At 50.1% G+C, this 13,257-nt stretch overlaps 1 protein-coding gene across 1 annotated transcript; it reads left to right on the forward strand.

Moving 5' to 3' along the window:
- The first annotated feature begins 1,719 nt into the window (after positions 1–1,719).
- Positions 1,720–10,619, forward strand: BDKRB1 (bradykinin receptor B1). The gene is made up of 2 exons (XM_045815767.2): positions 1,720–1,844; positions 8,544–10,619. The coding sequence occupies exon 2, from the start codon at positions 8,555–8,557 to the stop codon at positions 9,614–9,616; it is 1,062 nt and encodes a 353-aa protein (XP_045671723.2). The 5' UTR covers positions 1,720–1,844; positions 8,544–8,554; the 3' UTR covers positions 9,617–10,619.
- Positions 10,620–13,257: the final 2,638 nt, after the last annotated feature.

Genomic DNA, 13,257 nt, shown 5'->3' on the forward strand with positions numbered 1-13,257 from the left:
TCCTCAAACCCTCAGAATTCAGGCCCCCTCTCCCCACAGCCCCAGAAGTAGAGGGAGACTCTCTCCCCCGTGGGACCAAGGCCCACTTCCCATTTTCCACCCTGAGTGAGCAACAGTGGAAACACCCATTTTCTTAAAAGAACATTCCATCCCGCCCCCGGGATGGGGCCCCATGGCTTTGGCAAGGCCTCCATGGAGTCATCTCCCAAAGCCCAGCTCCCTTGGCCACCCCATGGCAAGCGGGCCAGAGGGCCCTGCCATGCACAGGCCCCCTGTCCTCACTGGCCATTCCCCACCCCACGTGAGCGGGGCTAGGATCAGACCCGCAGACCCCATCTCCCCCAGAACTGGTCTCAGGGCCTGGGCAGGAAGGCATCCCATAAGAACAGATACTCGTGAGAAATAGTCCAGTCTAAACACATACGGAAGGGAGAAAAGGCAGCTGCTTTCTGGAAAGGGTTTGCTCTGGTGAGACCCCAATCTTCATTACTAATCAGGAAGGACCCTCTGATGAAAATCTCCCCCAAACCGTGGCTGACACTCACCTAACATCTGTGTTACTCAAAAAAAATCCCAGGTCTCCCCTGATGGGAAGGGGCCTTCCCAAAGACAAATTCCAGTTTCCTCCCTAAAATACTCATGGGCTACTGAGTCTTGGAGTCTTCTTTTCTCCTTCTCTCCTCCTCCCCCTCCCCCTCCCCCTCCCCCTCCCCCTCCTCCTTCTTCTTCTTCTCCTTCTTCTTCTTCTTCTTCTTCTTCTTCTTCTTCTTCTTCTTCTTCTTCTTCTTCATTTGCTGCTTCCACAATTTTAATACATCTAGCAACAGGAGAAAATTGCTAGAAAATTCTACAGGGCAGATTGTCCCCACTGAGGTGCCAGTGCAGAAAAAGGAAACAGAGACGACCAGATTCTGAAGACCAAGGGGTCATTTTTCTGCTCCAGACATGTTGGGTTCAAGGTAACATCCGGAGGGGACATGGATCATCCAAGAGGCAGGACTAAGGTGTGGGGAGGGCTGGGGCCCTGAGATTTTGGGGATCACCCAGAAGCCAGAATTCAAGTCCTGGTGTGGATGTGTTCTCCTGCATTTCGGGAGGGAGTTTGAAATGTCTTCATTTTCTAAGCGGGAGGATAAGGAGCATTTCAGTGAAAGGATCTTGAGGCTGTCAAAGCAAGCCAGAAATGTCTTACTGTCTGAACACGAGGTCTTGAGTAGTTCAGCTTGATATATGCAGATGAACATTGAAAAATGGGCTCCGCAGCTGCCAGAGAAGATTAGGAGAAGTGCATCTGATCTTACTCAACTCTGGACACCGCATGAGTCAAATTTTTCTTAGCTCACTGTTTGTGTAGTGGGGTCCACATGAATGGATTCTTGGCCATGGATCCTCGAGGGCCGAAATTCGGAAGGAGGCATTTAAGAAAAACTGCTGCAAAACCTCAGGCACGCAGGACCCCGTGGTAGATGGGGATGCCATCACTCAATGTCCACTGAGGCTCATGGGGGCTCAGGAGGGGGCCGGGATGCATTTCAAGTGCATGTTGGCCAACATACCGCTCCTGGGCAGTCACTGGCCTCCCCAGATGTCAGCAACGTTAGGAGGGGGGTTGGAGCTGAATAATCGTTCGCCAGCCCCAAGATGTAGAGCAGTTTTCCTTTTAAGCCCCAGCTTGCTTCTTTCACTGAAGACTCATCTTTTTCGGCAATCCCTCCAGTGACCTCACTGGGACGAGGTGGTGTAATCCAAGGCCTTAGCATTTCCACGGGGCTTCCCAGTGCAGAACTCACCTCCGAAGGCTGCTCTCGCCATCAGAAAAGCCGGCTGAAGTTCTGGGCCCTCTGGTAAGTAAATGACCACCTTTTTTTTCTTCTCTTGTGAGAGTGAGGTGTAAGAGGAGATCCACATCTCTCAAAACAAAAACCAAAAAACAAAAAAAGCTTCTTTTTACAATTAAATGTTGGCAGAATTTTCGGTTTTCTTTAAGTGTTTTTTTTTTTAAATCATAATTCTAAATCCGTTTAAGAGACTGTATTCCATGCCTGCTTTGGGGTTGAGTTGCTTTTCCAGAAGAAAAGGAGGAGAGCATCTGGACTAGTCTGTGAAGTTTCCAGAAGCTCTTTCTTTATATCAAGCCCACAGGAAACATGTAGAGGCTGGAGACAGCCTCCAGTGGGCTCCGTGTGGACTCTGACCGGCTTCCATCCACAAATTCTGATGGATAAAAATCAGACCGATCTCCCCAGGCCGGCTTACCAGATTTCAAAAGACTGGGTTATTTGTGGCTTGACAATAGCGTCTTATTATTTGACTGAGTTGAGATTCTTTCATTTCTGTGTCTGTATTTCAAATGCCTTTATCACCACCTCACTGTTGGAGTGAATTCCAAGAAGCCCTCCTTGTGGGAAGACAGTGGTCTCCCGAGTAGTAATGCCAATGTTAAAATGCACAGAACTCAGAAAATAGCACATAGAAATTACAGACTCGTCTTCTCTAGTAGACCTGCCCAACGTCACCTCTAAGTTTTTAATAAATAAGATTGAGTATTACTAAAAATATTGACAGTGCTGTTTAATGAGCACCTACTATGTGCCAGGCAAATTTCAGAGCTACAACTAAGAACTGGTAAAGGAAGGTCTCTCCTTTCTGTCCAAATTGACATAAACACAGACAGCGGATGGTAAAGACAAACCCTTTAAAAATAAACCCAGCTTGGGGTGCCTGGGTCCGCAGTCGGTTGAGCCTTCAACTCTTGGTTTCAGCTCAGGTCATGATCTCAGGGTCCTGGGATGGAGCCCCTGTAAGGCTCCCAGCGCGGGGTCTGCTTGAGATTCTCTCTCCTTTTCCCTCTGCCCCTCCTGCTCGTGCTCTCTCTCAGATAAATAAATAAGTCTTAAGAAAAAAAAAAAAAAACGAATAAATCCCGCTTGAGCAGACACAGGCTGTGGGATGGAGGGCAGTGTGTGCGGGACCAATCAGATTCGAGCTGAAGTCAGAGGTCTCTGCGCGTGGCTTGGGAAGCAGTCCCTGATCTCCTCCGTAGGGTGAAGCCTTGCCCCCTGGATGAGTTTCCTATGGCTGCTGTGATAAATTAGCACAAACCTAGCGGTAAAATGACACAAATTTATGGTCGTATAGTTTTGAAAGTCAGATGTTCAACATCGGTCACCCTGGGCCAAAGTCAAGGTATTGGCAGGGCTGTGTTCCTTCTGGAGGCTCCAGGGGAGAATCCGTTCCTTGCTTTCTCCACCTTCGAGAGGCTGCCTCTGTCTCCTGGCTCACAGCCCCTACCTCCATCTTCAAAGGCCCCGGTGTCGTATCTTTGCCTCAGTTTGTTCATCTGTACCATGGGCACAACTCTAAGACTGCTCATGCAGCCATGTTGTCAGGATCAAGTTCCTGAGAGCCCAGCGGAGTCTCAGACCCCCTGCAGATGACAGGTGTGGCTGATACTGAAGGCTCAGACCTGGGCGTCCGGGTCTCCCTCCAGCTCTAGTGTCAGGGAGGACTGGGGCCGAGACCAAGCTGTCGTGTGGGTTTTCTGGGCGGGTAGAACTTGGTCACCACGTGCAGAGAAGGGCACAGGAAGGTATGGCGTGAGGTCCCATGACAGTCTCAGGATACAGCTCCGCAGATGTGTATGGGGTACAACGGGGTGCTGGGGGGCACCAGGCATCTGAGAAATCACATTTGCTGGGTATACCGGCTTCCTGCGGCTGCCGAAATGAATCCCCACAAAGAGTGGCTTTAAACAACCAATTGGCCATATTATAGTGGTGAAGTTTTAAAGCAGTTTTCGTCCAAAGCTACTTTCCAAAAAATGACGTATTTAACTCTTTCTCTATACACACCCCCCAACAGACTGGCCATATTATAGCGATGGAGTTATAAAGTAGTTCTAGTTAAGAAATTGTTTTCAAAAATAGTTATGTCTTCAAGTACATATAGACACCCACATACATTAAGGCAAAATGAAAGTTTTTATGTTACTGAGCTGAACATTGAAAAAGAACATAAGCAAAATAAACTGGTTTTGGTACATATCCAATCTGTGCCCGACTCGGGTAGGTCCTGGGCATTTTCCTGGAGAACGAATTTTTCTTTCTGCCTGGTCTTACTATTTTTAATTGATCCGTATAATTGCTGAAATCGTTGCCTTCAAATTTTACAGTTAATACATTTAAATTAGCACCTTCAACTGACCCTTCTGTTAGACCAGAACGTATTTATTTAAGAAAACGTGGCTAGGCAGGTACTCAGGTGCCTGATAGGCTCTGAGCAAGTTCTGGCAAGTGGGGGCTACTCTCAAGTCCGACTTCCGGCATATAAAATGATGTAACTATTTTAGCCCAGATATTTTCACAGGGGGTACCTCTAGGCCTTAGTTCAAAGTGGCTTTCTTCAACAAATATTTTTATCAGGTTCAACTCGACAAATAAGCTGTAGTAAAATTTTTGAATGCTTTGCCGAGCTTAGATGTTGTGCATGGTGGGTTTTCTCAATTTCATCTCATTTCTGTACAGAATATGAATGTATCCAATTCAAAAGATTCTTCCCACAAACTGAGGTATTCCAAAGCTCACTATGGAATTTTAAAATTAAATCTTGTGTGCCACTGAGCTCTCATTCTCTGACTTAATCATGTAATCATTAAATCATCAAATGTAATCATTTAATCCCTTTTGCAACATATTTCCTTTATTTTCTGCATAATAGCTTTGTTTTCTATCATTACAATCTGCTAGACATGCCAAAGCAGACGTTTTGGCGCTCTGTTCTTTGAACACCTTGATTAAAGATTTCCCATTGATTTGGAACAAAATTAAAAAAAAAAAAACTAGAGCTCTCCTCTAACAAACAGGCTAGTAACACTTTCAGGCATTTAGGCTCAAGGTTTTATAAAATTGAGTGATGCTGGGAGAAATACGTGCTGAAGGTTTGCATTATTTTTAAATTCACCATCAAATTCACTACAATAAGCTTGTGGTTCACTAACTTTGTGCGTATGTCTTTAAATTTTCTGAATGTTGTCAACTATCCTCTCCGTTTCAATTGGTAGAATACTGAAACTTATTTGCATGCAATTATAAACTGTGTGTGCACTGTGGCCTGTTCAAAGTACATTTCTGTTTCATTGGTCTCTTATTTAGTCAGAACGTAACTGTTACCATGACACCGTGCCCCGGCAAAATCTATCTCTGTGTTACCTAACTCTATTTCCAATGTAAACAACTGAAACTGAATTTAGAAGAGCATTCTCCAGAAGTGCGTTGTTCCGTTCAGCCAGACAGAACTTCCAGAAGCTTGGCTTTGAGTCCGTGCACTGGATCATGATTGGCAAGGACAGATTTTTCTAGTGGAAGAATTTGAAGATAACAATATCAAACCGGCACCGAGAACTCCGTGTGTGGCGTTCTTACGAGGCTGCCCCCTAATCAGCCACCACCTCCACTGTTGTCTGTGCAGGAGAAAACCTGGAACCAAAAATCAGCTGAATTAATTTTCAGAACAGCTGCTTGGTCTAGGTTGAAAAGCCATGCTTCCAGAGCGACCTAGAGCAGTGCCCTTCTGCTGCCATTTGGGTGAGATCAGCGTCTTATGGCAGATCTTTTAAAAGTACTAACTTCTCAAGGGGCAGCTTTTGTGTCTTAGGTATTCTTGTGGTCAGTGAAATCGCTCCAGCCCCCACAGTGCTGTAAACACCAGCAAGCGTTCTGTGCAACTTGCACATTTCGTCACCAACTTCCTTGAGAAACAGAAGCTCACTACTTAAATTTTCATTGCTTTCAATTTTTAGCTCATCACTGCCAGAAAGGGCACATTGCAAAATTTAAAAGTATTTCCAGGGGCGCCTGGCTGGCTCAGTCGGTAGGGCATGCAACTCTCGATCTCAGGGTCATGAGTATGAGCTCCACATTGGGCGTGGAGCCTACTTTAAAAAGAATTAAAAAAAAAAAGAGTATTTCCAAATAACCAAATATATATTTAGTTGTGGATTTATGCCCTGCAAGAGTTGACAACACAAGAGTATCCTGAGTCTTCATACACTCAGGGTCAGAGCTCCTACATGCCAGATACCCCACAGCCACCCAACCCATAATTCCCCGTGCTTCCCACTCCCCTGCCCCCTGGGGGCCAAGCCCCTTGTTCTCTTCTCTGTCTACACACTCTCCCTTGGTGATTTCACCCAGTCTTGTGGCTTTGAACACCATCTAGCTGATCACAGTTCCCATTTACGTGTCACTATATCAGATCTTGTCACTGAATACCAGACTTGAATATCTGGGTGCCCCCTGGAAATCCGCACTTGGTGTCCAATGGACATCTTGACCTTGACATGTTCAAGAGTGAACTGATCCCCCCACACTCAAATAATCCTGCCCCGCCTTTAGTCTGCAACCTCCATTTCGGTTGATGGCAACTTTACCATGCCCACTGGTACCCCTCCCCACCTAACACATTTACTCACTAAGTTCATTGTTGTGGGCTCTCTCCTCCCACTAGGCTAGAAGCCCCCTGAGGGCATGGGGGGTTTGCCAGTTTGATTCACTGCTCTGTCCCAAATACCTAGGACAGCGCCAGGTATATAGTAGGTGCTCAATTAATACTAGTTCAGTAGATAAATGCATGGAGGAACTGGTGAATTATCCTCGGTGTGAATGGAAAAGTGTGTGAGTTACCAACAGAATAAAAACTTGATGGTCATCGTGTCCTCAGATAAGGAAAGTCAGGCTCAGAGACACGAAGTGATTGCCCAACATCACACAGCCAAATAGACTCTTCCAAGATTGGTTCTCTCTTACACAGTATCTTCTGTTAGATACCGGGAGGCCGTGCCCAGTTGAAGGACTCTCAAGCATCACTAAGTAATAACAGTAACGATAATAAGAGTTAACATTTATAGAGTGCTTATGAAAAGCCAGGAACCATTTTAAGCACTTTGCATATATTAACTCATCCGGGGGGGTAAGAGTTTTAGGTGCGAAGCCCCAGAAATCCCACAGTGCAGACCGCTGCTCGCTGTGGGCATGGGACCACGTGCGTCCCCTGAGCCGGCTGTGGCCAGCTTTGCTGGCAGGTACCCACAAACCCACGAGTACGGGATGTGGTCCCTTCTTTCCATGGGGTTCCAGAGGGTTGGGAGGCACGGTCTGCTTCCTTCCCACCCTGAAAGTCATCGTGGGCATGCAGGAGGCAGGCCAGCTCTGTGGCTAGGGGTCAGCGTGGACTGAGGTCTCCCAGGACAGGTTGTTAACGTCTGAGCCTGGCTTCCTCATCTACCAAGTGGGGACAAAACACGCAGCAGGATCAAGTAGACAGAGGCCCGGGCTCTGGAATCAGGCAGTCCACATCTGTGTGACTGTAGAGGAGTGATGGGTCCCTCGGCGCTCCTTTTTCTGAGCAGCCGATTGGAGAGGACAAAGCCCATACCCCCACAGAGCTGTTGAGAAAATTAAATGAAAAAATATTTAAATGTGGAAGTCTTAGAATGGTGTCTGGAGATAGAGAACATTTCATCCGTGTGAGCTGCTACTCTTTTACTACTTGTATTTTTCAAGCCCAGCTTGAGAACCTCCTCGTTCTGGAAACTTCCCACCATTGCCCCCACCCTTTCCACCGTGCTGGTCTCGGCTCCAATGGATGGGCATCCCCACCGGCTGTACCTTTTCCTAGCCCTTCTTGATTCTTTCTTAGGTCGTTGACCACTGTCTCCATGTCTGCAACCCCTTTAGGCAGTGAGCACCTGCAGGCTGGGGGCTGGCTCCTGTTCTGTATCTCTGGCACCTGGCATAGAGCTGGCACAAAGTGGGTGCTCGTTAAATGTTTAACAAAACTGTTAACAATAATAATGTGGTTGGTTTTTTTTTTAAGATTTTATTTATTTGTTTGTGCCTGTGCAAGAGATAGAGAGAGAGAGAGAGAGCACGAGTGGGGGTGGTGAAGGGGCAGAGGGAGAGAAGCAGACTCCGCACTGAGCAGGGAGTCCGATGCAGGGCTCCATCCCAGGACCCCAAGATCATGACTTGAGCCGAAGGCAGATGATGACTGAGCCGCCCAGGCGCCCCAATCATGGGGTTGTTAATAAGACTAATCAGCCCCTTCCACTGAGCCCTTCCTCTGGACGAGGCAACCACACCAAGCGCTCCACAGATCCTATCCCCAGTCCTCGCCACAATCCCACAAGAGGGATACGATTAGTTCCAACTTCCAAAAAGGAAAATAAAAATCAGTGGGTCCAAGTGGCCCACACTGAGTAGTTGTGCCAGGGTTTGGACTCGGTTTTGAAAGACCTGGTCCTTTCCTTTATACCAGGGGTCAGCAAACCCTTCATCAAGGGAACCAGATGGCAAATAGTTTCAGTTTTGCAAGCCACGCAGCGTTTGTCGCTGCCACACAGAAGCAGCCTTGGACAATATGTAAATGAACAGGTGTGGCCGTGTGCCAATAAAACTTTATTTTCCAAACCTGCGGGGCGGGCTTGATCCGGCCCTCGAATTGCAGTTGGTGGCCTCCCAGGTGACGCCGCGTGCTGTTCAATGCAGGTCCCCTGTGGATGGCGTCCCGGACCCTCCTGGAGTTCCTGTCACTGAACCGGAGCCAGCTGTCACTTCCCAATGCCACGACCTGTGACGGCGCTCGCGAAGCCTGGGCCCTGCTGCACCAAGTGCTACCCACATGGATCATCGTCATCTGCGTCTGCGGCCTGCTGGGAAACCTTTTCGTGCTGTCCGTCTTCCTCCTGCCCCGGCGGCGTCTGAACGTGGCAGAAATCTACCTGGCCAACCTGGCCGCCTCCGATCTGGTGTTTGTCTTGGGCTTGCCCTTCTGGGCGGAGAACATCGCCAACCAATTCCACTGGCCCTTCGGGGGCCTCCTCTGCCGCCTGGTCAATGGAGTCATCAAGGCCAACCTGTTCATCAGCATCTTCCTGGTGGTGGCCATCAGCCAGGACCGCTACCGCGTGCTGGTGCACCCCATGGCCAGCCGGAGGCGGCGGCGGCGGCGGCGGGCCCAGGCCACCTGCCTGCTCATCTGGCTGGTGGGCGGCCTCCTGAGCGTCCCCACGTTCCTGTTCCGCTCCCTCGAAGCCGTCCCAGAGCTGAACAACTCCTACGCCTGCGTGCTCCTGCACCCACCCGGGCCCTGGCCCCTGGCCAGGATGGTGGAGTTGAACGTGCTGGGCTTCCTGGGGCCGCTGGCTGCCATCGTCTTCTTCAACTGCCACATCCTGGCCTCCCTGCACGGGCAGGCGGAGGTGCAGGGGATGCGGTGTGGGGGCCCCACGGGTGGCAAGACCACGGCTCTCATCCTCACTCTCGTGGCGGCCTTCCTGGTGTGCTGGACCCCCTACCACTTCTTCGCCTTCCTGGAATTCCTCTACCAGATGCGGGCTGTCCGAGGCTGTTTCTGGGAGGATTTCATAGACCTGGGCCTGCAATACACCAACTTCTTCGCTTTCATCAACAGCTGCCTGAACCCCGTGATTTACGTCTTCGTGGGCCGGCTTTTCAGGACCAAGGCCTGGGAACTTTACCAGCAATGCACGCCTCGGAGTCTTACTCCAGTGTCCTTGCCCCACCGGACAGATGTTCTCCAACACTTCTGGCAGAATTAAAACAGCAGGGAGTTACGAGGCGTGCCTTCCTCATCTGTGATTTCGGACATAATAGATACGGCTGTGGTGGGCTCAAGAATGAGCCCACTGAGATGGCCAGGACCTCGTCCCTGGAAACTGTTGGGTAAGTTTTTGTGGTACGAGGACTTTGCAGGTATGATTAAGCTAAGGAGAGATGGGGAGATGATCCTGGATTCTCTGAGTGGGCCCAGTGTCATCACAAAGGTCCTTATAAAAGAGAAGCGGCCACGTGACAGCAGAAGCAGGAGGCTGGAGTGATGCCAGAAGCCCCAGCCAGGGCCCGCTGGCACCCCCTAGGGGCTGGAAAAAAGAGAGACGGATTCTCCCCTCAAGCCTCCAGAAGAAGCCAGCCCTGCAGACATTTGGACTTAAGCCCACTGAGACGGACTTCCAGAAACAGAAGACAATAAAGTCATGTTGTTTTAAGTCACCGGGTTTGTGCTAATTTGTTCCAGCAGCCACAGGAAACTTCCGGTAAGGGTCTCCCTGCCTATGTTGCACGTGCCAATCCTAAAGGTTCTAGGCTGACTGCTAGGCATACAGAGATGATTGAGCTAGGGATCCCACCCACAAGGAACTTGCATAAATAATTAGAATATAAAAAAAGAAAACAAGAAATCGCAGTGGCACGCCCCATGTCCAGCACCCTGAGTGTTCAGAGGGAAAGGGGCCGTCAGGAGAGGCGTTCTGAAGGGCGTCAACGGGGAGCTGAGTTTTAGGAAGGGCAGAATCTGGATGCGTGGAGAGAGGGAGGGAGGCCTGGCAGAGGGATGACCGGGGCTCGCAGGTGGAGCACAGGTGCTAGGCAGGAAAGAGTATTTATGAAACTGTTAATGCTTCAGTATTCTTCTTGCTACGAGGGACCCAGTGGTGAACCTGGAGAAGTCTGCCTTCGAGGAGTTCGGAAAGTGTCAGAGAGTGGGGTAACTGCCCCCATCACGTGAGAGGAGGTGTTCTGAGCACAGAGAAACGGCACCCAGGATGAGCAGCTGTGGGGGGGGGGTCTGGGGGGTTTCCCGGAGAAAGAGACCTAACCTATAAGGTGAATCCAAAGAACAAGCAATTGGGCGAACCAAATAGGAAAAAGGTGCGTTCCAGGTAGAAGAAACAAGCTCCACCCAGAGACGGGGGGTTTTAGAGGCTAGGCGGGAGAAGGATGAAGGAAGGTGAGGTACAGGGCAGTCACAGAGGGGTTCGAGACTTGATGAGGACAAGATGGTCAAGGGCAGGGAGGGATGCATCAAAAGCCCAGCTGACTCTGGAAGGCGTTATTCTGTTGTGTGAATTACTCTAGCCACACTCATCAGGCCCCAAACAGGCAGACAGTTGGGTATCTCCAATGTTGGGGTTTTGCCAGCAGATGGCCCTCATTCAAGAATGTTGGGGGTACTGATCTGACTATGGAGACTGGCTGAATTAGAGAAGGAATGAACTTAGGAGGTGAGGGAGACAGAGTGACATGGACACAGTTACAGAGCAGGGGCAGTGGGAGTACGTAGGCCACAGAGCAGAAGAATAGGAGGTTGTGGCCACAGAGTGTTTGCATGGAACATTCCATCTCCCGTGTAGCTATGGCATCAGTCTGCTGGAATAGAGGGAAGGAGAAGGTCATTGGTGACAAGGCAGTCAAGGAATGGAGAGGCAGGGGACGGACAGCCCACGGGGTCCCTGCAGGCAGGCAAGGAAGTGCTGGAGGGGCGTGGGACGGAGACAGCCCATGGGCCAGATGCCAAGGCCGGTGTCCGGGCAGGGCCGGGATTGCAGGGTCCTCCTGGGGCAGCAGATCCTCATGGGGGCAGCAGCGAAGACCCGAATGCATTCAAGAAAGGGAAAGGAAGCCAGAGCTCCTGGAGCCTTGCCGATGGGATCTAAGAGGCCAGCAGGGGCTGGGCCGGCGGTGGCCACCCTACGGTCAGTGCGCCAGCCCCTGGAGGTGTCCTGGAAGGCAGAGATTTAAGTCAACAAGCAAAGATCCAGCCAGCACGTGTGTTTAATTTAGATCGCACGGTGTTTAAAAAACTATTTTTGAGTTGGTGCCCAATATTTACATTCCACCTAAGAATCCCAATTTCGGCTTCCCTTGAGCACTGGCAGATCTAACAAGAAAAGATCTAATTCTTTCCTTAGGCAGATGTTTACTGAGCCTCTAGCTCATGCCAGACACTACTGTGGGCGCTGGGAGCACAGCAGGGGCCCCCAGCACTGACTTCTGGATGCTCCCCTAGGACACCAGTTCTATGGCACTGAGAGCAGGTGCCCCTGATGCCAGGGCCCCCCTCCAGCTTGTTTGCTTCCCAGCACCGACGCCATGTCTGGGCCCCCAGGGCAAGAATCCCTGGAGCAAAGGTCCTATACACAGCGGCCAGGACAGGAATATCAGGCAGAGGCAGAGAGTCGGAAAGGAAGGATAATGCCCAGTCTCTCCTCTGCTCTGAGTGAACGGACCCAAAACTGTCCTCCTTGCTTTCTCAGCCCCCTGCATTCGAGCTGTGGCTTATACAAAATGCTCTCTAGGGGTTGCAAAAGACAATCCCACCATCGAGATGAGCGTACTGGCTTGAGAAATCAGACCATTGCTCATATGCCTGTTCAGCAGTAGGCTGTCTGCATGGTCTCCAATGAGCCAGACCCCTGATTTCTGGAACGGGTGTAACCTTCACCAAAGCCCGGCCCACAGCCTTGCAGGGAGAGAAGCTGGCAGCTCACAGCGAGGACTCCGCTGCGCTTCTACTGACAAGGTCAAGTGTTCATCTGCAGAGGGAGAAATTCCTGCCTTGGTTAAAAGGATCAGTGCTGCAGGAGAGATTAATATTTGAATTCACACAGATCTGGGAGATGTGCTTGACCTGGAGGATTTCACATGTAGGTCCAGCCCCAAGCCTCACCTTGCAGGGCTAACACCTGACATGGAGGGACTAGTGAGCACATGGTCTCCCATCATCCCTGACTCCAGCACCCAGGTGGGCTCCCACTTTCTGTCTGAGAAGGGCCAAGGAGAGACATGGAGGGCCCTGTTCTCCAGCCCAGTTCCAGCTGTGGGCCTGTTGTGTCAGTCCGCAGCCGCCCTCCCCACTCCCCCGCTGTAGCCATCACCCCATCCACCCTGGGCACTGAATAGCACTAAGGACTCTCGAATCCCAGCCCAGGGAGACTCCTGGGTGTTGCAATGGACACAGGCGGGTTCTTGTCCTCCGGAGATGAGTCAGGAGCTCGATGAGGAGCAAGCAGGAAGTTTTCTCCTACGTCCTAGAAAAGGCTTTAAATTAAATTAAAATGAGTGCATGTCAAACCAGCACGATCTGGCTAGAATCTGAAAATATTCCTGGTTGTGACATTGCACTACACTTACACATGATGTCATCACAGAGGAAACTGAGTGAAGAGTACAAGGGATCTCTCTGTGGATCTAATAAAAAGTTTAAAATATATGTATATTGAATTTGGAGAGCTGAACCTCTCCATTTTTCAGATAAGGAAGCTGAGGCCCAGACATAGGCAGAGATTTTCCTGAGGTTCCCCAGTGAGCTGGACTCCCGGGGCAGGGCTCTGTGCAGACCCAAGGATGCCCACCAGACTGTGAGGTCGGAGAACAGACCTGAGTGTCAGGGATGCCACCATCT

Source organism: Ursus americanus, chromosome 26, assembly GCF_024610735.1.
Source record: "Ursus americanus isolate L20-20 chromosome 26, mUrsAme1.1.p, whole genome shotgun sequence".
Taxonomy (NCBI): Eukaryota; Metazoa; Chordata; class Mammalia; order Carnivora; family Ursidae; genus Ursus; species Ursus americanus.

Coding starts and splice junctions, on each gene's coding strand:
- BDKRB1 (XM_045815767.2), top strand. CDS start 8,555: ATGGCGTCCCGGACCCTCCTGGAGTTCCTGTCACTGAACCGGAGCCAG.